Source organism: Plecotus auritus (assembly GCF_963455305.1).
Source record: "Plecotus auritus genome assembly, chromosome: 5".
Taxonomy (NCBI): domain Eukaryota; kingdom Metazoa; phylum Chordata; class Mammalia; order Chiroptera; family Vespertilionidae; genus Plecotus; species Plecotus auritus.
Window position 1 is genome coordinate 36650464 of NC_137776.1, and position 23536 is coordinate 36673999.

General features: G+C 53.6%; 2 protein-coding genes across 4 annotated transcripts; one reads left to right on the top strand and one right to left on the bottom strand.

Moving 5' to 3' along the window:
- The first annotated feature begins 1045 nt into the window (after positions 1-1045).
- Positions 1046-3562, top strand: PRLH (prolactin releasing hormone). The gene is made up of 3 exons (XM_080668071.1): positions 1046-1078; positions 2636-2794; positions 3296-3562. The coding sequence occupies exons 1-3, from the start codon at positions 1066-1068 to the stop codon at positions 3478-3480; spliced, it is 357 nt and encodes a 118-aa protein (XP_080524197.1). The 5' UTR covers positions 1046-1065; the 3' UTR covers positions 3481-3562.
- A 7158-nt stretch (positions 3563-10720) lies between these two features.
- On the bottom strand, positions 10721-23097 carry RAB17 (RAB17, member RAS oncogene family). Of its 3 annotated transcripts, none has more exons than XM_080671383.1 (7): positions 22822-23066; positions 22456-22512; positions 16467-16620; positions 13358-13509; positions 12361-12486; positions 11569-11662; positions 10721-11314 (listed from the first exon to the last, which is right to left on the bottom strand). In XM_080671383.1, the coding sequence occupies exons 3-7, from the start codon at positions 16615-16617 to the stop codon at positions 11202-11204; spliced, it is 636 nt and encodes a 211-aa protein (XP_080527509.1). In that variant the 5' UTR covers positions 16618-16620; positions 22456-22512; positions 22822-23066; the 3' UTR covers positions 10721-11201. The 3 variants fall into 3 exon arrangements, with proteins under 3 accessions (XP_080527509.1, XP_080527511.1, XP_080527510.1); XM_080671385.1 differs by lacking the exon at positions 22822-23066 and adding an exon at positions 22610-22737; XM_080671384.1 differs by lacking the exon at positions 22456-22512 and having other exon boundaries at positions 22822-23097.
- Positions 23098-23536: the final 439 nt, after the last annotated feature.

Below are 23536 nucleotides of genomic sequence, written 5' to 3' on the forward strand. Positions count from 1 at the left end.
GAATGGGCAGCCAATCCCCAGAGGGGGAGGTACAGCCCTGAAGAATTTTTGAGAAGTGATGGTCACATGACATGTCCTATCACAAGCCTACATGCCTGAGGGGACCACCCAGGTCTCCTTCCCCAGGACAGGCTCCCTGACCCTACACTCAACAGCACTTAGTGACCTTTGACATAATCTAATTATTCAGAATACAAATGAGTTAGGTGTCTAGGTCCAACTTAAATGGTAGAATATTGTCAGTTATTTCAACTCAAGGACATAACTGTTAAATGAAAAGAATGAGACTCGAAAACATATAAATATGATGAACTGGCCCAGAAAAGATGTGGGAAACCAATAGAAGGAAGCACATCACCTGTGAAACGATCCACTTCTTTGCTTTTATTGTGCTTTTCTTTTCTGTTTTTTTTTCTATTTTTCTACATGTGTTAATTTCTTTCCAGATGTATATAAATTGCTTTTACAATAAAATTCAACATATTTGTTTTCTGATAATAATAAATGTGCCCATTGAAAACATTACTGATGAAGACTTGTAAAAGCCTAGAGGAACCTATCTTAAGCTATGAAATGGAGAGAGTAGTTTGTGTATGAGAATGTCACCACGGAAAGCCACAGACTGAGGAGGATCCCGGAGACGTAACACCGTCGTGTCCGGCGTGGTCCTTCTCCTTTCACCATGATTGAGAGGAGGTGAAGGAGTGGCCGCACGGTTGCCTTTCTGTGTGGGAGGCAGTGGCTCACGTGCTGCCCAGACTGTTGACACCTGACTTTGCCGTGTCCCCAAGGCCGGTGTGAAGAAGGAAGGCTAATGTGTTTTAAAACCACTTGGCCCAAATGAAATTATATAACCCAGGAAGGGACAAATCACATCGCTGATGAGAGTTTAAAAAAAAATAGAAGAAAAGAAAACAAAGACTCTGATGTCCCCTTGTGAGGAAGGCGGGGACCAAGGGGAGAGGGGGGCGTCAGGAGGCTGGGCTGCTTCCTCCTGGGGCTATAAAAGGGGTAAGCTGGCTCCCGCTGAGTCACACTCAGGACACTGGCCACCTCAGCACCATCATGGGGAACAGTGGTGAGTAGCCCAGGGGACTGTCACTCTGCAAATCTCCCTCCGGGTCCGGGTTCTACGAAGGCCATGCTGGCTCTTCCAGCGGCGAGGCTGGCTAGCACTGGGTGGGATAGGCAGGGACAGGCAGGGACAGCCACCCCACGGTTTATGTGTCTGAGGGCCACGCCTGCCTGCCCAGGGCCCCCAGTACTCAAGTGCTGTCCATGGTGAAGGCAAAGTGGGGAGGCCACCCCTGCATGCCACTGAGAATGCAGACAGGGAATCCCCCTAGACAGACAGCAAAAATCTCCCCCTGGGGATCAGGAGCCAGGCGCCGCTAACATTCTCCTGAGGTGCCCTCCATCCAGCATGAATCCCAGCCCCTGGGGAGGAGAAAGCAGCATCTCTTTACACTCTGTTCTCATGGTGGCACCTCCATTTCCTGAGTCGAGGTCCCCCACCCCCTGTGTGACACCCAAAAAAGAAAAGGGTGGGCATTTAAAATCACCCAGGTAGACAGCACTTTCTGAGTGGCTCAGGACAGGCTGGAAAGTCAAGGTGGGCAGAGGGGTCCTCCCTGAGACAGACAGGGTGGGGAACCTGACAGAGGACCCAGCATGAGGAATTGCTGGACGGACCAGTTCAGGCAGGTCACTACCTCCACCCACAGTACAAAATGCATTTTCTGGCCCCTCTGCTGCCCACAGTGCCCCTGTCTGTAGGGGGTTGCCCTGTTGCTGATGGCAGGTCCCAGGGGTCATGGGGAGGGGGGTGCTCTTGGTACGGACATAGGACACTGACCCCCCTACAATGCCCAGCTGTCCACTCACGTCCTCCAATGGGCCTGGGGGCAGGACTGGACAGGCGGCAGGAGGTCCTGGGCCGAATGAGGGAAAGAACCCTTCACTGGGTCCCAGCCCCTGAGCCTGGTCCATGCCTAGTCCCCAACCCCCAGCACTGACTCAGGCTGGGCTCCCTCCACCCCTGCAGCTCCTCTGGGCTCCTCCGGGCAGCTCCCCACAAACCTGCTCACCTCTACCCTCCCTTCTCAGGCCTGGGTGCACAGCACACAGCTATGCAGAGGCCTCCCACACCCCCCAGCTTCCTAACACAGACAGACTGACAGACCGAGCTGTTCCAGACAGCCTGCCTCTCTGCACCCACAGCTTACACACCTCCTGGTTCCTTCTGATGACACAGGGTCAGTGCCCACATGACGGAGCCACAGAGGCTGACACACAGGACCACCTCATTTAATACTCATTGTGCAGAGGACAGAATGGGGTCCTGAGGAGGCGCGGGACTTTGCCAGGTGGTCTGCTACTTCTGTGCTCATGCCCACCCAGCACGGAACAGAGAATTCACACACACACACACACACACACACACACACACACACACTCCCAGGAACACACATCCTTCCACATGGACACACAAGCTCATGCCTGCACATACCCCTCACATACCTGTGCACACACACTCTTTCACGTACACACAGCACTCACATTACCTAAGGCTCCCAGCTTTGTACACAGGCGCCCTCATGCATGTTTAATGTTGCTCCTGCCCCCCCTACCCCAGGCAGAGCCCTCCCGTGTGGGATCCCACCTCGAGCGGGGCCTCGGCGAGGAGCCAGAGGGCTGAAGGTGCTGCAGGCCTGGTTCCTGTGCCTGCTGCTGCTGGGCCTGGCCCTGCGAGGGGCAACATGTCCAGCCCACCAGCACTCCATGGAGACCCGCAGTGAGTGCCCACCCAACCAGATATCAGCCTCCCTCACCCACCCCTCCACCCCAGAGCCACCTCCTAACCTGGGACACGTCTGTACTAAGTGCCCCAGCTCTGGGGGGTTGGCCTGTGTTCAGCAGTCCTCAACCCAAAGTTGCCCTGTCACCCGCTTCCCAGTGTCCCTGTCCAGCACACGTTCCAGGGTTCACTTCCCACCACCAGGGTGGCCGGGGACTCCAGTATGCTTTGTCCCCTGCTGACACTCGATGGGGGTGAGGAAGGGACTAGTCCTTGGTCCTGGTGTGAGTTTGAATTCCTGTTTCCCAAAGCCACCCCACACCACCCAGAAAAGGTGTCGCCTGATCCTCTGGGTGCCCCTCCTTTGTGGGTGGGTCCCAGCCTGGCCTGTGAGCTCGGAGCCCCATGGGGAGCAGGCAGTTGCACCCAACACCACAGGGCAGGACACTAGGCATACCAGGGAACATAGATTGTGACTGTCTCGCCTTTTCTCTCCAGCCCCGGACATCGACCCTGCCTGGTACACGGGCCGCAGAATCAGGCCTGTGGGCCGCTTCGGACGGAGAAGAGTGGCCCTGAGGAATGCCCTGGAGCTGAGCCTGTGGCACCAGCAGTCGGCTTCCCCCTGGAAGGAGGCGCTGAGCCCTCCCAGGATGGGTGACAACCCAGCGCAGGAGGAGTGACCCCCAATGCCTCTCCCCAACCCCAGCCCCCTCCGCCAGGGACTACTTTCCCTTCAATCCTAATAAAAGCAGCTGCCTCATCTACACGCGTCTGTGTGGTGACAAACCTGGAGGACACTCAGAGCCCAATAGGGAATAGAGGAGCTGGTACCTTCTTGGTTACCTGCAGGCCCAGTGCCCTCTACTCAAGCCGCCCAAAGGTGGCTGCGCTCTGCTCCAGCCCAGAGGAGGGCAGCATAGCCCTTTCAGCCCCCGCCTTGCTCTTAGGCTCGTCCCTCTTAGACTCCGCCCCTCTCTCGGCCCCTGCCCCTGTCTCAGCCCCTGCCCCTCTCTCAGCCCTGCCCCTCTCTCAGGCCCCGCCCCTCTATTAACCCTGCCCCTCTCTCAGGCCCCGCCCCTCTCAGGCCCCGCCCCCTATTAGCCCCTGCCCTTCTCTCAGCCCCCGCCCCTCTCTCAGCCCGGCCCCTCCCTCAGCCCGGCCCCTCGCTCAGGCCCTGCCCCTCTCTCAGCCCCTGCCCCTGTCTCAGCTCCTGCCCCTCTCTCAGCCCTGCCCCTCTATTAGCCCTTGCCCCTCTCTCAGCCCATGCCCCTCTCTCAGCCCGGCCCCTCTCTCAGGCCCTGCCCCTCTCTCAGCCCATAACCCTGTCTCAGCCCCTGCCCCTCTCTCAGCCCCTGCCCCTCTCTCAGCCCTGCCCCTCTCGCCCCGCCCTCTCTCAGGCCCCGCTTTGTCCTCTTTACCTCCCTTGTTGGTTGGTACTCTGGAGGAGGAAAAGCATTGTGAGTTACTTGTTTCCAATCAGCAGCAGGGAGACCGAACCTAGATTGCTTTCTGCCCACACTGTGTCCCTTTGCTACTTGTTTCACATCGCGTGGTTTTCTGTCCTGCCTTAAATGTAACTTGCTTTGGGAGAGGGAGACTCAGCCCCTTAACCTTCCTGAGCCCCAATTTCCACATCTGAATACCCCAAGACAGTAGTACCCACCTCGTTTCTGAGCTTGGTGGGCACAGGTGCTGCTGCTGGCATGGATGGGTGCTCAGTGAGTGTGAACCTCACACCCCTAGGCCCTGCTTGCAATCTAGGGCTGGGGAGCAGGTTTAACCACTTATTTCCAGAAGGAAGCACTGCCTGCACCCTGCTGGCAGGACCTCCAAAGCCCACACTGACCACAGGACTCATGCTCACCTAAGCTCAGTAGGACCCAGGGTCCAGGACCCAGAGCAGGACCCCAGACCCAGCTGCCCCAGCTCAATTTGCAGAAGGCAGGTCCACGGCTCACCAGCCAGCGAGAGGAGGCAGAGCTGGCCCAGACCACCCAGATGGGGCTGTGCCAGGGGCAGCAGCTGGGGGGGCTCTTCTTGTCAGATGGAGCAGTGACAGGGTCACTGGTGGTGACCTGCCCCCAAGGGGGCCTGAGGAAAGGACCTTCCCAAGGTGAATAGGATGTGGCTCAAGCCTGGCTCTGACCCTCCAGCAGGGGCAGCACTCAGCACCTCTGGGTACAGGGAAGCCAGAGGGCTGGACATCAGACAATTGCAGGTTGCGGGCTTCTGTGATGGGCTGATCTATGTCCCCAGAGTCCATATGTGGAAGTCCTAACCCCAGGACCTCTTAATGTGTCCTTACCTGGAAACAGGGTTATTGCCATAAATGGTTAAGATGAGGTCATACTGGAGTAAGGGGATTCCCTGTGAAAGAGGGAATCGGGACACAGACAGAATATGGAGGCAGAGAGGGTGATGTCCCACACGCCAAGGAGCACTGAGATTGCAGGAAACCACCAGAAGCTGGAGAGGCCTGGGGCAGCTTCTCTCCAGCCCCAGAGGAACCAGCCCTGCCCTCACCTCACCCCAAGCCTCCAGGCTCCAGACCGGGGGACATTTCTGTTGTTTGACACTTTGTTGGGGCAGCCCTGAAACTCAACATCTTCTGTCCCTAGAGAGATGAAGAGGCAGACGATTTTATGTTTTCTACATCTCCTCATTATGAAAGTTTTCAAACATATGAGAAGGTTTGAAAGTGATTACAGTGACCCTCACATACCCGCCCCTTAGCTCCCACAGTAATTACTGTGTTTACTTTCACCCCCTTCTCTCTGTGCTTGGGAAGGAAGCTGCGGACGTCACGACATTCCCCCTACGTAGCTCAGCATGTTTCTCCTCCAGACAAAAACCATCTCCGATGTAATCACAAGATGACTAGCATGCCTACAAATTTTAATAGTTCCATAATGTCATCCAGTGTGTAGTCAAAGAGCCCCAAGGTTGCCAGGAAGTCTTCGTCACCTTTTTCTGTAGGCTCCCGTCTACAGCCACAGTTGCAGTTCGTTATTTCTCTATAGTGCCTGCTCTTTTTATTGGCTGTGACATTGACTTTCCATCTTGTAGAATGATCCGCGCAGGTGATGGTTCCCTGTGGTGTTGTGTCCTGCTCTTCTGTGCCGTGTTCCCCGCTCTGAGAAGTGGATTTGGTCACTCCGTGTTCCCCGCCCTGAGAAGTGGATTTGGTCACTCCCTGTGGGCATGGGTGCTCCCCATGCTTTCTGAGGCTTCGTTTCTGATGAAGGGGCCTGGGCCACTCTGACAAATGCCAGGTCCGACTGTTTATTTGAGGAAGATCTTCCAATTATAAGGGTTTTCTGTGCAACCACAGTGGTCCCTAGCCCAGTTTCCCAAAGAGCTCAGCCCCTGTCTCTCTCCGAGCCCCCAGTAATGTGAGCACCACTAACATTCTCACCAGTAGCAGCAATTACATTATGGGCGGCACGTGGTGACTCTCCAACACCTTAAACACATGCTCGCCGGAATCTTGAAGAGGAGATATTTCTTTCTTTTCTTTTCTTTTTTTCAACACCTTACAGATACTTTTTTAAAATATGTTTTTATTTAATTTAGTGAGAGAGGCAGGAAGAGAAAGAGAGAGAGAGAGAGAGAGAGAGAGAGAGAGAGAGAGAGAGAGAGAGAGAGAAACATTTATGAGAGAGAAGCATGGATTGCCTCCTGCACAACCCCTACTGAGCATGGAGCCTGCAACCCAGACCTGTGCCCTGACAGGGAATCAAACATGCGGCCTCTCAGTGCATGGGACAATGCTCAACCAACTGAGCCACATTGGCCTGGGCTGGGCCAGATAATTTTTGATTCTCAAATTGTCCTAGGTTTAGATAGTAAATAAATTTTATAAGAAGTATAAATGGGTCCCTGGGTCACCCCTCTGGGCAAAGGGGGCTCTTCCAGGGGCGTCAGAGGAGACACAGTCAATAGAAACAGGTCAGCAGGGTTGCTCCAAGGTGCCATTTAGCAACCTCTCTGCGTCTCCTGCCTCCACCACGTGTGCGCACACACACACACAAACTCTGAGAGAACCCAGGTCCACACCCAGGCTAAGAAGGGTTGGAGCAGCTTCCTGGGCTGCATGCAGTCAGTGGGCTCACACACTGGCCTCCCCGGGACCCAGTGAAGTCCTGGAACCGTTTTCCTGAAGCATCTGAGCAATGAATGCCTGCCCGCCCCATCACCACCCCCCCTCTTTGTGCTCCAGGACCACTGCTCCCCCACCGCCCCCCAAGTTCTGGTAAGGGCTGAGATGAAGGGGTGAGCACTGGCATAGAGAGCCTTCCATAATTGTGTCAGCCATAGTGGAGACTGTTTCTCGGAAAGCTGGCCTTTTTCTTTAGATATCTGGGTCAGAGGGGGGGAATAGTTCCTATCTTTTTGTTGGACACACATTTGTTGAGCACCTGGTGTGTGTCAGACACTGTACTAGGCACTGGACACCCCCCAAAAGGAAGGACAGAGAGAACCTCTGCCCTCACAGCAATCCTCCACCATGCCCGAATAGTGGGTTCACCAGGGAGGCCTCAAAGCAGAGCTACAAACCAATTTAACAAAAGCCTCAGTGGGAAAGGGATGCTGCTTGCAGGGCTGCCAGGTGATTCCAATGCAGGGTTGATTCCCACCTGCCTCTTGGGGAACAGGAGAGGGAAGAGGGAGATCACATCCCAGGTGATGGAGAACCCGGGCTCCAGACCACAATGCATCCCAGCCACTGGCGGGGGGCCTGGTGGAAATGAGTCCAAGGGCGCTTTAATAATAGATTCTAGCACAGCAATGCTAGTTTGACAAGACGGGAGTAAAATAGACATAGATGTAAGGGCATCCTACCAATGTCATCCTTACTTCCATACTTCTGTCACATCTATCAAAGCAGTAGAAATTCCTCTGAAAGCCTTGTATTTAGGAGTGAAGACTCGGGACCTGAGAGCAGCCTAGTTGCTATTAATTAATACATCGAAGACAGATCACGAGAATTCTTGTGTTTTCTGTTCTAAGGCTTGTGGCCAATCACGAGAATTCTTTAAAAAGATATTAGCTTATAAGAACACGTAATAAATAACTTCAAAATGCAATGGGTATTTAATTTTAAAGCGTGCCTTTAACATTTATGTAAAACATTTTTTGTACTAGTTCAATAGAAACTTATCTGGCCACTGGGTAAAGCTAGCAATAAGTCCTTTAAGTGATGGTAGATCGCCATCTAGTGGCCAGGGTAGCAAAGGGCATAATCGTATGAAAAACTATCCTACTTAACTACATTTAGAAACTGCAACACATCCTATCTAATAAAAGAGTAATATGCAAATTGACCATCACTCCGCTACACCCACAAGCCATGCCCACCAGCCAATCAGTAGTGAGTATGCAAATTAACCCAACCAAGATGGCTGCGGCCACAGAGCGAGCAGGAGACTTGGCTTTCCCTGGCAATGGAGGAAGCTAAGCTTTCCACACACCTGGCGGACCCAGGCCTCTACTCAAGGCTACAAAGTTTCAATTATAGAAGGTAAATAAATCTCAACAAAAATGGCAGCAGCCACGGAGCTGGAGAGAGCAGGAGGCTTGGGTTGCCCCCGGTGATGGAGGAAGCCAAGCTCCCACAGCCCTGGCCTGCCTTGGCCTCTGCTACAAAGTTTCAATTATAGAAGATAAATAAATCCCAACAGAAATGGCTGCCTCCAAGGAGCAAGCAGAAGGCTTGGCTCTGCTCCAGGCTACAAAGTTTCAATTATAGAAGATAAATAAATCCCAGATACCAGGGCCTCTGCTTGGGTCACCAGGGGGCATGGCCAGCCTGCAAACCACCACAGGCACCTCGCCCAGGCCACCCCATACCCCAAGGGAACCCCCACTCTGATCTGGGACACCCTTCAGGGCAAACCAGCTGGTGCCCACCCATGCACCAGGCCTCTATCTTATCTAATAAAAGAGTAATATGCAGATTGACCATCACTCCAACACACAAGATGGCTGCCCCCATGTGGTCAAAGATGGCTGCCCCCATGTGGACACAAGATGGCCACCACAAGATGGCCAGCAGGGGAGGGCAGTTGGGAGGGACAAGGCCTGCAAGGGAGGGCAGTTATGGGCAATCAGGCCAGCAGGGGAGGGCAGTTAGGGGTGACCAGGCTGGCAGAGGAGGGAAGTTGGGGGCGACTGGGCCTGCAGGGAAGGGCAGTTGGGGGGGACCCAAGCCTGCAGGGGAGGGCAGTTAGGGGTGACCAGGCCTGCAGGGGAGGGCAGTTAGGGGTGACCAGGCCTGCAGGAGAGGGCAGTTAGGGGCAAACAGGTTGGCAGGCAGAAGCAGTTAGGGGCAATCAGGAAGGCAGGCAGGCGAGCAGTTGGAAGCCAGCAGTCCTGGAGTGTGAGAGGGATGTCCGACTGCCCATTTAGACCTGATCCACCAGGCCAGGTGGTCGCTGTGGGAGGTGAGCCCCAGTGACAGGGGGAGTTGTCAGAGGGGCTGTTTTGGGGGGTTGATGTTGGTTTTCATCCTTGCCTCTGGGACTAGGATAAGCAGGTTTGGAATCTTAAATAGGATTTAAGATTAGATCCACCAGGATCAGGCCTAAATGGGCAATCGGACATCCCTCGAAGGGTCCCAGATTGGAAAGGGTGCAGGCTGGGCTGAGGGACACACACCCCCATGCATGAATTTTGTGCACCAGGCCTCTAGTATTGGAATAAGTTGTCAGATTTCACCTGTGAAATTATCTTTAAAAAAATTGTCTAAGGTAGCCCTGGCCAGTGTTGCTTGGTGGTTGAGTGTTGACCCAAGAGGTCACCAAGATTACCAGTCAGGGCACATGCCCAGGTTGTGTGCTTGATCCCCTGCAATAGGCAACCAGTTGATGTTGTTGATGTTTTTCTCTCATCTCTCTCTCTCTCTCTCTCAATAAAAATGTATTTAAAAACAAACAACCAAGGTATCAGGCCCTTTTATTTATCCCGTAGCTTTTCTCAAAGGTCATGACAAGAAAGCGCCTTGGGATATCTGCTCTGCTTTTGTCTGGAAAGGTCTCACGGAGTGTCTTTTTGAATAAGCACCAGGACAATCTGAATGGCGGGACACCTGGGCTGTTTCCATCTCCCCAGAACAGAAGCTGGGTCTTCCAGGAGCCCAGTCCTTGCCATTAGGATAACGCCTGCCCAGGTATGATGATGCAGAGACTCAGGCACCTGGCTGATGGGTGAGCGAGGGAGCAGCAGCCAGAACTTAGGAGGGAGGCCATGGCCTTTGGCAGGGACACAGCCATGCTGTGGTGACCTCCCTGAGATGGAGCCTAGACAATGCCAGGCCTCCATGGCGTGATCAGCCCCCTGGACAACGACAGGCCTCCATGGCATGATCAGCCCCCTGCCAGGGCCCACCACCAGCCGAGCCCCACATGAGATTCAGGCCCAGGGGCCGGGCCGATGTTCCCATAAAGGGTGGATGAGAGCAGAGAGCAGACAGGAGGGGCCCCTAAAAATGCTGGTGCCCTTTAAATGCCAAGAAGTTCAAAGCCAATGGGATTGGAAGTTTTCCATGGGTCCCTCTGTCCATTCTTACCATCAATATAGCGAAGCCACCCTTTTCAGATGGTAACAACATCCTATTTAAGATTCCAAACCTGCTTATCCTAGTCCCAGAGGCAAGGATGAAAACCAACATCAACCCCCCAAAACAGCCCCTCTGACAACTCCCCCTGTCACTGGGGCTCACCTCCCACAGCGACCACCTGGCCTCGGTGAAGGGGGACAGGCAGTGACGAGGCTGGTGTACCTGTGTCAACATTGGAGAGATGTCCTGTGCCACCTTTGTCACTGCCTGCTGCCTGACCTGCCTCCTGAGTCCCTCACCACGAGCTCCCCTAGGATGTGTGCGGCAAAACTCCCACCTTGCAAATGCACCAGAGACAATGTTATAGAAAGCAGTTTAATTTTTTTTAGAAAACCGTCACTCCATTTCCCCTGGCACTGCCACCTCCCCCTGCGCCTGATCCGTCCTCTCCCCACTCCCAGAAGCAGGTGGGCCTTGCCCAACACCAGGTCCCTGTTCCCTCTGACCCATTTGATTCCTCGGAGTCGGGAGCAGCAGGGTGGATGAGCAGCCAGGCTGGGCGGGTGCACCTGGCCTGGGCACTTGGGACTCAGTCTGTGTCTGGGTGCAGGAGGTGAGGCCATAAACACCGTCCTCTCCTGAATGACTCCCACGGCTTTGGGGAGTGGTTCCTCTGAGAGATGCCAGCTGCTGGGCACCCCCAGGAACTAGCCAGTGTTAATGGAGAAGCAGAATTAAGCACCACCGTCCACGGGGCGCTGGCGGTGGCTCATCCTGAGGACCAGTTGGGTCAGGCTGGGGGGCTCCTCCTTGAGACCCCTCCTGGAGTGACTGTAGCTGCCTCTAGCGGGCACAGCACTTGGCCCGCCCCGTGGGCCCCTGGTTTAGAGCCAGCCGGGCATCTCCCCGCCGTGTCTGGTCCTCCTTCCTCTCCGCTCTCTGCAGCAGCTCTCGAGCTGTGAGCACAGACAGAGGTGGTGGGGAGTGGTATGAGGGAGCCCCCAGTTCTGCACAGCCCTGCACGTCATAGTCCTGGGACCCCACCCCTCGCTGACATTCACCTGGAGCCATGAAGCTCGGGCCCCGACTCTCCCGCTCACCTTCCAGTCCCTAGTGACATCCTGTTGGGTCCAGGATGCCAGAAAAGAAGGCCAGATGAGGCAGAGCTCATGATGGCCCCACCCCCATGCTCCCTGGGGCACTCACTCACCGATGGCGCTGAAGACCTCGGTCACCTGGTGGTTGAGTCTGGCCGAGGTCTCCATGAACAGCAAGCGCTGGCTCTCTGCAAACTCCTTGCCTTCCTGAGGAAAACAGCCACAAAACCCACAGTACTTACTTACAACGCGTTCCCTAAGATGCTTGGCCGACACCTCTTCTCTCCACCTATCCAATACCACACGTGGCTCGGTCACCATTTTCATTTGGGGGTCTGGTTTTGTTTAGTCTCCAGCTGGTGTGAGACCCAGGTGAGCCTCCTAGCACTAAGCCCCACGCAGCAGGTGCAACCCTGGGAGCTGACTCAGTGCTGTGTCTTGGTGCTCCTGGATGGGGCCTGCCCAGGACTTGGGTCACGAGGGCTGGGGGCTCCCCATACAGGCCCCTGCCCACATCTCCCACAGCTCTTACTCCTCCATGGTGGGTGCTTTTACAGAAAGACAGCTGTTTAGATGTTCTATCCTTGCTCAGTTCCTAGCAAAGAAAATTGACTTCTTCGTTTAAGCCTTCTTCACGAATGTATTAGATACAAGGAAAAATTCTGAAAACCCACATCTCTCAGAGTGAGTGGGTGTGGGGAGTGTGGGTGTGCATGTGAGTGGGTGCTTGGGTGTGTGCAGGCAAACACGTGCATATGCGTGAATGTGCGTGTGTGTACCTGTGGATGTACATGTGAGAATGTGTGTGTGCATACATGTGGATGGTTGTGCATGTGAATGGGGGGAGGGGTTCAGGGTCACTCCTTCCTCCTCCTGATGACATAATGACCCATCCCCAGTTTTACCTCGAAGGTCACCTCCCGCTCCTCGCTGAGGTCCGTCTTGTTGCCAACCAGCATCACCACGACTTCTCCAGGGAGGAACTCCCGCTCCAGGTCCTTCAGCCACTGCTGAGCCTTGCAGAAGGAATCCTCAAAAAGGAAAGAAGAATCTTAGACAAATCCTATAGGCAGTCTTCATCAGCTATCCCGGGAAAGGAAAAGCAGGTGTCCATGTCACATTGTATAGAACATGCTATGGTCCTATTGACCATATGACAGATAGCCCCCCCCCCAACCCTACCCCACCGGCCTATCCCATGAAGAGGACATCTGCTCCGTCTCTGACCTCGGAGGGTCTGGGCCACAGGGAGCTCCTCCCCCAACAACAGTCCCAGGAGGCTCAACAGTGCCCTGCAAACCAGGTAGTGGGGCTCCTGCCCCAGGCCCCATGTAGCCCCTTCCCTCCCTACAGCAAAGCTGACCAGGTCCACCTGCTTCCCAGCACTCCCTTCCCTTCCTGCTCACCTGCCCACCACCTCCTTGCCCCCACCCACCCAGCAGGGCTATCCCTGCTTTTCCCTCCACATTCTGCTAGAACCTTCCTGCAGGAAGCCCCCATGACTCCCCCCGAGCCCCACCCTTCCAGTCTCCGGCTCCAGGTGTCTGCTCACTGGTATTTAGCATCTTCCCCGATGATATTCCGTATGTGGGATGTGCAGCCAGGGCTGTGCCTCCCTGTTTCTGTAACACCCGCCCCCCCCACCATCATCAGTGGGAGTCCTGAATAGCGGTACAGGGTTCTGGGAGGACCAGCCATGCCCTCCTAACCAATGACACCCCTAACCAATGACATCCACAAAGACCTTTTTCCCAAATAAGGCCACACTCACAGGTACTGGAGGCTAAGATTTGGACAGAGCTTTTGGGAAACACAATTCCGCCCACTGCTGCAGAGGGCGGGGAGAACACAGCAGATGCCTTGCGAAGGGTGTGGAGACACGCCGGGCAGGGTGAGCCTTACCTTGCTGGTGATGTCGTACACCAACAGCGCTGCGTTGGCGCCCCTGAAGTAGAGGTGGCAGACGCTGTGGTACTTTTCCTGGCCAGCCGTGTCCCAGATCTCAAACTTCAGAGATGTAGCACCCAACTCCACCACCTTCGTGAAGAACGCACCTGGAACACGGAGGCCCAGGGGCAGCTTTATCTGGAGGACCCGGCCTCCACCCACCGTTCAGGCTGGGCCCGTGCGAGCCCTGGGCTCAGCGAACCATCGGGGACACGTGCTTCCTGCCGTCCGCAGCCGGGAAGGCTGAGCAAACACCTCTTCTGGGAGGTGGCAGTTTCCATCAAAAGCCAAGTGTCGCAAGTAACTGCTGCAGACACTTCATAGACACACGGAGGCTTCGGGTGAGGACATAGGCTCCCAGGGCCCGAACTCACAACTCTGAGCTTTGCTTGCCAAGGTGATGTGATTTTCACATAGTTGTTGGTAGCACCAACCAGAGGGTGTGGGGTGCGTCATATACAGAACAAGACAGGGGTGGGGAGGGGGCAGGAGAGGGGCTGGGGGAGGAGCCGGCAGAATGGGATGGGGGCTCCCGTCAAGCTGCTGCCCTGTGCCCACCCAGACCCTGTGTGGAGTTTGAAGCCTGTTGGGAGATTCTTGAAATTAAAACCTCACTGCAAGGCAGAGAGTTGGTTTCTAGGGCGGCTGTAACCAATTACCACAAACTGGGTAGCTTAAAACAGAAATGTATTGTTTCCATTCTGGAGACCAGAGGCCAGAAATCAAGGCGCCGTGGGGTAGGTTCCCCCCGAAGCTCTGGGAGAGAATCCTTCCCATGCCATGTCCTGGCTTTGGTGGCTGCCGGCCCCGTCCGCGTTCCTGGGCTTGTAGACACATCACTGCCGTCTTCCTCCGGTTCACATGGCCTTCTCCCCGTGTCTCTGAGTTCCAATGAGGTCCCAGTCGGTGGACTCAGGGGCCACCTGCAATCCAGCACGAGCTCAACACCCCTAACCAATGGCATTCCCAAAGACCCTTTTCTAAATAAGGCCACAGTCACAGGCACTGGAGGCTAAGGTTTGGACTTGGCTTTTGGGGAACACAATTCCGCCCACTGCCGGCAGAGGGCAGGGCGGGGCTGGGTTAGGATTTTAGCACAGAGCTGGTAACGTCATGATTCTCTCGTGAGACTCTAGTTTGGGGAGACTGCCAACCGCCAGCCAGGTCCTCTGCCAGCACGTCCCGCATTTTCCCGCTTGTCCAGGAACCTGAATCAGATGAACTTCCTACGTGTATGGACCGAATGTCTGTGTCCTCGAAAAATTCACAGGTTGAAGCCTAGTCCCCAGTGTGATGGTATGAAGAGGTGGGGCCTCTGGGAGGTGATTAGGGTTAGATGAGGTCCTGACGGTGAGGCCTCTGTGATGGGATTAGTGCCCTTACGGGGAGAAACTCCGAGAGCCCCCTCTCTCTCCTCTCCCTCCCCTCGTGCAGACAAAAAGAGGAGGCGACAGTGAGTGCAGTTAGCTGGCCGCCACCTACACACGAGCAGAAGAGGCCTCAGGAAGAAACCTACCTCGCAGGCAACTTGATCTCGACTTCCAGCCCCAAAACAGCGGTGCTTGCAGGCGGCCAGAGCAGACTGACTGGGTCAAACAAAGCAGTCTCTGTGTCAGTGTGGAAACTAATGGCTCCCCGCTCACGGGGGCTCAGGGTCAGGAGGGACATGGACACAATGCAGTAGGTGCTCCGTGGGACTGATGTCCTGAGGGTGCAGGCCGCGAACGGGCCTTGGAGGGGCTCTATCAGCTGCACGAACTTTGCCCACTCGCTTCAGCCTTCTAAAGCTCAGCTCCCGTCTTCACCATGGGCCAAGGGTGCCCTCTGCCCAGGTGGCTGTCGGGCTGCCACATGAAGCCCCCTGCCTGCCCTCTGCTCTCCCGAATGAGTCAGGAATGTCAGCCGTTTATCCACATCCTTTGTTCGTTTTCCACCATGTCAAGTCACATTTCTGAATTTGATGTTGGTTGTACCTTAAAAGTCATCACTGCCAGGTTGCACGTGGGCACCAAAGCTCAGATTCACCTCCTCCATTCAATAGCCAAGCTTCTGACATTTCTCTTTTTCATCTGAAAACGATGACAGCGGCTCTGCTTCCATCAATAGAAAGTCCCGACGAATTTTCAAGGGGTTTGGGGTTTTCAGTCCAAGTGGTGATGAGGCAGCAGTGACAGAGTAGTTATAAAAGACAGAAGCTTGTCTTCCCTGGAGAGAAACACAGGCCCTCAAGTGGGCCCTGGGTGGGATGGAGGCGACCTTTAACCCCCACCCCATAGACTCCTTGTCTCCAACACGGAAAAGAGCCCTCATTTATTATCTTCATTTTCAGAAACCCACGATACTCCCTATATTAGTGAATGAATGGATGGATGAGTGCATGAATGAATGAGTGAACTCAGAGAAACAGATGACTTGTCCATGGCAGAGTCCAAATTTGAAACCAAAGCTCTGATTCTGAGTGAGGTGGCTTTCCACCCTGCCCTCAGCCTCCCAGGAGGACTGGCATAAAGAACATGCTGGGTTTCCTTATTTTGGGTGGGGATCGGGGGGTTTCACTCCAGGCGGGATGTGAAGGCCAACAGCCCAGCAGACCTCATAGACCTTGACCTCCGGGAGCCCTATCCTGGAGTCTCGTTCAGAAGTGCTGTGAGAGGGTCGGCCCTACTGTCCCCTACCCCCAATCCAGGCCCAGCTGGTAAATAGTCCAGGCAGAAAGGGGGCTGCTCACAGGTAACCTGCCCAGGGCAGTGCTTAGCAGAGGGAGACGGGGCAGGCTGAGAGGCAGAGCCTGGAGGGCTTCTTCCCGGCTCCTCCCAACCCCCACTCGGACACAATCCCCATACCCAACCACTGGGGCCAGAGGCCCTGACCCTAAAGCTCCACCCCTGCAGACTCCGATGAGCTCTGGAGGCTGCTGTGCCTCCCCACCGGGACCTCATCTCTCCCTGCCTGGGCTCATGATGCCCAAGGCTCTAGACAATGTCTGCCCTGTGTGCCTCTGCCTGGGTCGGCGCCCTGGCTTCTCCCCTTGGAGACTAAGAAAGGGTGTCAGTCCGTCACTTACACCCCACAGTTGGCAGGATGCTCTTGAAGTCGTTCTTCACGTATCGGAGAGCCAGGCTGGACTTGCCCACAGAGCCGCTTCCCAGGAGGACCAGCTTGAACACGCAGGGCTGCCCCGCCCCGGGCTGGGGGGGCCCAACCACCTGCGCCATGGCCTGCGGAGACACACAACATCTGCCACCAAATAACCTTAGCACTTTCACCCCGCAGCACTGCCTCCCAGCAGAGTGCAGACAGCCTGGGATGGATGAACAGACGGAGGGACTGATGGAGTTCCAGATCACTGCTGCACTCTACACCCATCTCCTCATCTGGAAAGCGGGGGACCGAGCTCAGTGGTTAGAGCATTGGCCAGCTGTGAGAAATGTCATGAGCAGCTGTGTGTGGAAAGCACATTGGCGGTGCCCAGCAGAGACCATTGTACGAAAAGGGCTGCAGGCCCTGAGCAGTGACCATGGTGGGCCGATTATCATATGGGCTGATTGTCCTCATTCCACTAATCCTCCCTTTTTAAAAATCTATTACTTTTTCCAAAAAGTATCTGAAACATCTGGGAGGTAAAGTACTCTCTCTGTTCAGGGTGAACCTATTTAAAAAAACAAAAATCTAGCCCTTGCTGGCTTGTTCAGTGGTTAGAGCGTTGACCTGCTCACCAAAAAGTTGCAGGTTCGATCCAGCCCCGATCAGGGAGCATGCAGAAGGCAATCTCTCTCTCTCTCTCTCTCTCTCTCTCTCTCTCTCTCTCTCTCTCTCTCTCTCTCTCTTCCACCTTCACCCCCACCTCCACCTCTCACCCCCATCTATCATTCCACTCTCTTTTTTAAAAAATCAATGGAAATATATACTCGGGTGAGGATTAAAAAAAAATCTATCTAAAAAGGTTGGTGTTTCAAAAATATCTGTCTAAAAAAACGTTGGTGTTTCAAGGATCTCAAAACACATTAGCCTTCCTGTGGTTCGGGAAACCCAGAACCCACCCTGAGGTGCCCTGCAGGAAAATGGCTCTGTGGTCAAAATAAGTTTGGGCAAACCCTGCATATTTGTTCATTGTGGAAACTTTCAGACACAGAGCACATAGAGAGAAAGGATACCATTCTATGGACCTCATGCAGGGTCACCCCCATCCACAGTGGCCAGCCGATCACATCTCATCCACGTCCCAGATCCCCCACCACAGAGATTAGTCTGAAGCAAGTCCCAGACATGCTATTATTCCATGTGCAACTCAGTCTGTATGCACGTATCCTTATTTCCTTTGCAATGTGTCTGTGGAGAAGTCAGAGCATCCATGGCTTCCCAGCCTGACTTGCCGAATGTATCCCTAGGCCGCCATTGGCTGTGTTCCTGCGAGCCCTGTCTTTTCCATAGTGTGGGGGTTCAAAACAGAAACCTGGTCGGATAACAGGCTATTTTTTGGCGAGAATGCTTCGTGAGTGTGGTGGGCATTTCCCAGGAGGCAAACAGTGCCCACGGGTTTCCTTGTGATGTTGTGACCACTGACGAACATTATCCGAGCCTGTTTTTACAGGGCTGCAAAACGATGGCATTTAAAAAAATTTTAATCCTCACCTGAGGATATGTTTCTATTGATTTTAGGGAGAGAGGAAGGGAGCCAAAGAGAGAAACACTGATGCAAAAAGAAGCATCGATCAGTTGTCTCCCGTACTCATTCCAAGCAGGGATCGAACCCGCAACCTTTTTGGTGTACAGGTCAAAGCTCAACCAACTGAGCCACCTGGCCAGGGCAACAGTGGCATTTTAACACCCTTTGTCTTTGCTTATTATATGGACTGCTTCCAGAAAGAAGGACTTCCCTAAAAAATATCCAAACCCTCCATAGGCAGTCAGCTGGGTGGAAAAGAGGGAGGCCCCCCAGGGTCGGGTGGGAAGAAGGAAGGGGAGGAAGTTTGGAGAGGAAAAGGGGGGGTGCAAGAGCAGAGAGAAGAGGACCAAGCTCCCCGGCGGTCCCAACAAGCAGCCACGGCCATAGACTGCCCTGATCGCCTGTCAGGACAGACAAGAAGAGAGTTTGGGATGGAAATCTCAAAACAAACAGGACTGAGTCCTCAATTCCAACAAAGCTGTCCTAAACAGAATGTGACTGGAGCGTGGCGGACCTGGCAGAGCAGGGGCAGGGGCTCTCCCACACCTGGGGAAGAGGGGTCAAGTGGCAGGTCTGGAACCCCCCTCAAAGGGACACTCTGGGGTTTCAGCTTCCAGTATGATGCCTCATGGTACCAACGTATGACGTTTCAGAGAGGGGTTAGGGAGATAAAAGTGCTTACGTTTTCCATCCATGTTTTTCTAAAGCTCCCCAGTGTCTGCTGTGGAGGCTAAAAAATATATCAATACGTTTTCTCCCACCTTCTAAGTTCATCCAATTAACAGAGACAGGTTAACAGGAGAAAATCAAAGTTGTTAATGCATGTGCACAGGGAATTCACATAGACATGAAAACCCCAGACAGTGAGACAACATCAGGGATAGGAGACATTTTTGGACAAAGGAGTGAGAAGAGGCGATTTACAGGTAGTTGAGGAAGAGTAGAACACACACACACACACGCGCGCACACACACACACACACACACACACACACACACACACACACGGCAGGACAGTCCCAGGGACACTGGTTCCTAGCGAGCAGGCCGGGAGTCTTCCTGACTGGAGCGAGGGCAAAGGTTCTTAAGGTCATGAAGCCAAGGCTCCCTTCCTGAAGCTGGATGTCTAAACCTCTTCAGGGTCAAAAGTGTTTTCTGAGTCTTTTCTTTCTTAATAAACAGCTTGAAATCCATATCCCAAAAGGTAGCTTCAAGATGGCAAACCTTTGATTCCCTTCACTGATAAGGCGGAGAACCATCGCTGTGATTTTGTCCATTTTCGTCACAGTAGTAACAGTGTCTCTAATAACTAATGGAGGGAGCCCAGCCGGCGTGGCTCAGTGGTTGAGCGTCGACCTATGAACCAGGAGGTCAGGGTTTGATTCTCATGCCTGGGTTGTGGGCTCAATCCCCAGTGGTGGGCGTGCAGGAGGCAGCCGATCAGTGATTCCTTCTCATCATTGATGTTTCTATCTCTCTCTCCCTCTCCCTTCCTCTCTGAAATCAATAAAAATATATTTTATAAATAAATAACAGAGGAAAGGGATGGAGGGAAGGAAACACAGGGTACTGTGGAAAACAGGGAAAGGCAAATAACCCATCAAAACACCAATGTTTTGAAATATTTGCCTGAACTGAGAAATTTCTTGAAGCCTGAGGCAGAAGAGGAGGGACTTGGGAGGGAGCAGGGTCTCTGCTGAGAATTAGCAGGGGGCAGGCACTAGGAGCAATCTGGTCAAGACCTGCCCGGGCCTGCCTGGTCCTGTTGGGGTGTTGGGGCGCTGGGCACCCAGGACTCCTGCATCCCACAGACCCACCGGCACTCAGTGAGGGTGCTGGAGGAACATTCTGCTCTCGGAGAGCCCACCCACCCATGCAGAACTCCAAGCAATTCATCCCACAGATTCTGACCCCTGGTAGGTGCAAAATGAAACCCAAAGGCAACGTACACAACCTGAACAAGCGGGAAAGCACCTGAAAAGCCAGCTGGCTTCCGGGAAAGAAATTCACAGCCTGGGGATTCAGCAAGTCCAGACTCCCTTGAAGCCCAGAGAGAGATAACAAGAGGTCAGAGTTCAACATCACTAGAGAGTTTCCAATAACTCTCGGTCAAACAAACCGGGGTCGGCCTCCGGGGAAGGGCTGTTGATCTGTTCGCTTCTCTCTGTTGTGGTTGATACAAATCTCCCTCAGCTTGCAGCCTCCTCTCTGGTCCTGCAGCTGCCAGCCTGGCCCCGATCATGTGTCCAGGCCCCATAAATAGCAGTTAATAAAACAGACTTCATGGGCCACAGGTCCTGCTCCTCTTCTCCAGCGAAATTATCTCAGTTTTAACTCTACCTTAATTCGTAGAACTAATTTTGTAATGACTTATCGCTCTTGCTGGGCTGTAACCTCCAATGTGATTTAATTTATATAATTATTTTGTTAATATCTGCTCCCTCCCCCTGGGCTACAGCCACTCAAGAGTGCAAGGACTGTATTCCTGGGGCACACAGTAGGTGTTCCATAAATATCTCAGAAACCCACACGGACTCACTTAGCAAGAAACCTTCATTGGACAGACGTGCTGTTTCCAGAGCATGGTTTGCACAGCCAGTCACACCAGGCAGCCCGGCACGTGGTGAACTGGTACAGGCAAGGCGGGGAGCAGAAGGGCCTACAGCCACTCAGCTCTCAGTGGCCAAGAAAAGCAGCAAGTGACTCACTCGAAGGCCACCCCGTGAGGGTGCGAGGGTGAGGAGTGGAGCTTATTGAGCCAGGCTGCCCTGAGCCTCCTATGGGAGCTGAGCAGGAGGCCTCTGGGGGCCCCTGCGTTACGCCACCTTACTGAGAGCCAGCAGCTCCTCTAAGACAAACAGGCAGAATTGGGAGCCCCACGGCGGCTTTCACATCCACACAAAATGCACCGGGCCCTGGCGTGACTTCAGCCAGTCGGGAACGTGCAGGACTCGCTCCTGCATCCAGACTGCGGTGCAATCCTCCTGCAGGGAACCGCCTGCTGGCCTGGACTCATCGGCCAAAGTCCATCACCTCAGTAGCAAGTCCTAACTTACAAACGGCTCTTCCCCTGAACTCAGAGAAGCAGAGAGTAGAGCGATGGGTACTAGAGGCTGGGAGAAATGGGGAGATATTGGCCAAACAGTACAAACATCCAGTAATAAGATGAATAAATTCTGGGGGTCTAATATACAGCATGGAGTTTACAGCTAACAATACTGTATTTTATACCTCGAAGTTGCTGAGAGGGTAGATCTTCAATTCTCACCACAAAAGAATAGTACTTAAGTGACGGGCTGGAGGGATTACCTGACACAATGGTGATCATCGTATTGCAATAGATGAATGCAACATGTTACGCATCTTAACTTACACTGTCTTATACATCAGTTACACTAGAAAGAGCTGGGAAGGGGGGACCCTTTTCAGAATGGAATCCTCGAGCTTTCTGTGCCTCCCGGGCTCGTACGTTGTTTCTCACTGGAAGCACTTAAGGCACCTGCTTAGGAGCAGATGGTCCATTGACTTGTGCTGTAATTTTACACAGAAAGTCCTAACACACCTGCAGCGATGCATTCTCACCCATCGATAGCCCTCAAGTTCTCCTCGCTATCTTTGTGTACCAGTTAATAAAATTCTTCTTGAGTCAAGGAAATCTTTAGCCGAAAACATGTTTTAATTAACCAAGTAGGCGGGCTATGAATGCATAGATCATTTCTGAAATTCCAGGTGCCAGCGTCTTACTCCTTTGGCAATGCTACACCTTTGTTGAAAAATGTTATTTTACTGTCAATATAAATACATCACCCTCAATATGAAAAAATTAAATTACTCATAATCCCATACCCTTAATACAACCAGGAATAGCATTTTGCTTACTTCTAGTTTTTTTTAATGAATCATAAAAACAAACAAACCGACCAAAACCCATAGTTTTAACATATACCTTTGTATCCTACCTTTAAAACAACTACGAAATGTATCAAAGGCAGCTTTACACATTGCTACATGTTATGTATGTTCAAAGACCGTGTAACATTCCTACAACTATTTTAATTTAATGAACCACTTTCCTACCACTGGATCATCACTAGGTTTTAATTCTTTTCTCTGTAATGAATCGGACTTAGTGAGCATTTTAATGTATAATTTTTGTGTGATTATAGTTGTAAGCTTTCGATAATCAGAGGTGGAAGCCCTCTGTTCAGAGAGGAAATTGAAAACTCCAGGCCTGGCCCCACCTCCAGATCTTAATCAAGGTGGGTCTTTGAAGTCTCTGTCACGGAGATGCTTCAGGAATGCAGATTGGTGAGAGGGCTAATAGACTCCCTTTCTTACAAGCCCATCTCCCGACCACCACAGAAAAAAGAAAGGACTGCAAGCCTACCTAATCCAGGGCGGGGCTGGCTCGCTGAGTCTCCCGTCAGGCGTCCCTTGAGTGACCCTGCCAACACGGAGAGAACACTGAGATTACTGTGCGGTTACTCCAACGTTCCCGTACTGACTGAGCACCTGGTTCCTCCTCGCTGCGAGCACTTTACCCGCAAGGCCTGTCACTGCACTTTAAGTAGGAATCTCCTGCCAGGACCCCGACCTCCCTGACCGTGGCCCTCAGTCCCACAGACTCCTTCCCCTCACTGTGCCCTTGTGATTATTCATGTGTGGGTTCACAGACACAATCACACACACACACACACACACACACACACACACACACACTGCCAAGTATACAGAAGTTTAAACAATGACTCACGTGTTCCCAGGCCTGGTCACTTCCCGGGAGCCTGACAGGCCATCATCACCGGGCCTGTGGGGCCCCTAGCTGCCTCCCTCTGCCCTGGGGAAAGGTTGGCTTCCCTCACCAGGCAGCTGGCTGAGCGGTGGCCAGGGCAGCTGGGTGGGTGGAGGCTGGGCTCCAGCAGAGATGGGGTAGAAGCAGGCCAGCCCGCCCCCGCCCCCTCCCCCGCCGGCCCCTAAGACAGGCCACTTCCTTCTGCCAGGCTCCCAGGGCAAGGTCCTCCGGTCATGTGGCCATCTAGGCGGAGGCTGGACCTTAGAGCAGGCCCAGCAGCAGCACCTGGGCGCCCAGCCGGAAGTGAGCCTCCTGTCAGGGGTTTGTGTCACCCAATGCTCCAGTTCCTGAGCCTCCTGGGAGCCTCATCTCAGCTCCTTCCTCGGGCTGCCAGCAGCTTTGCCCACTCGGCAAAGGAGAGAAGGCAGAGAACTCGGTCCTTCCACGGACAGCGGGAGCCAGCTCCTGGGACCTGCACCTGGAATCGGACGCCAGCCAGGCGGGCCGGGGCGGGTCAGATGACAGCTCCTGGCCAGGTGCCACCTGGGGACAGGGTGCTGTGGGTCTCTAATGCCATCTGCCAGCTTTGTCACGCTCCCACCTGACTGTGTTCCTCTGTGGAACCAGGATCTTGGGAGCCATTGCAGAATCCCGCCTACCCTGTGCCTGAGCCAAA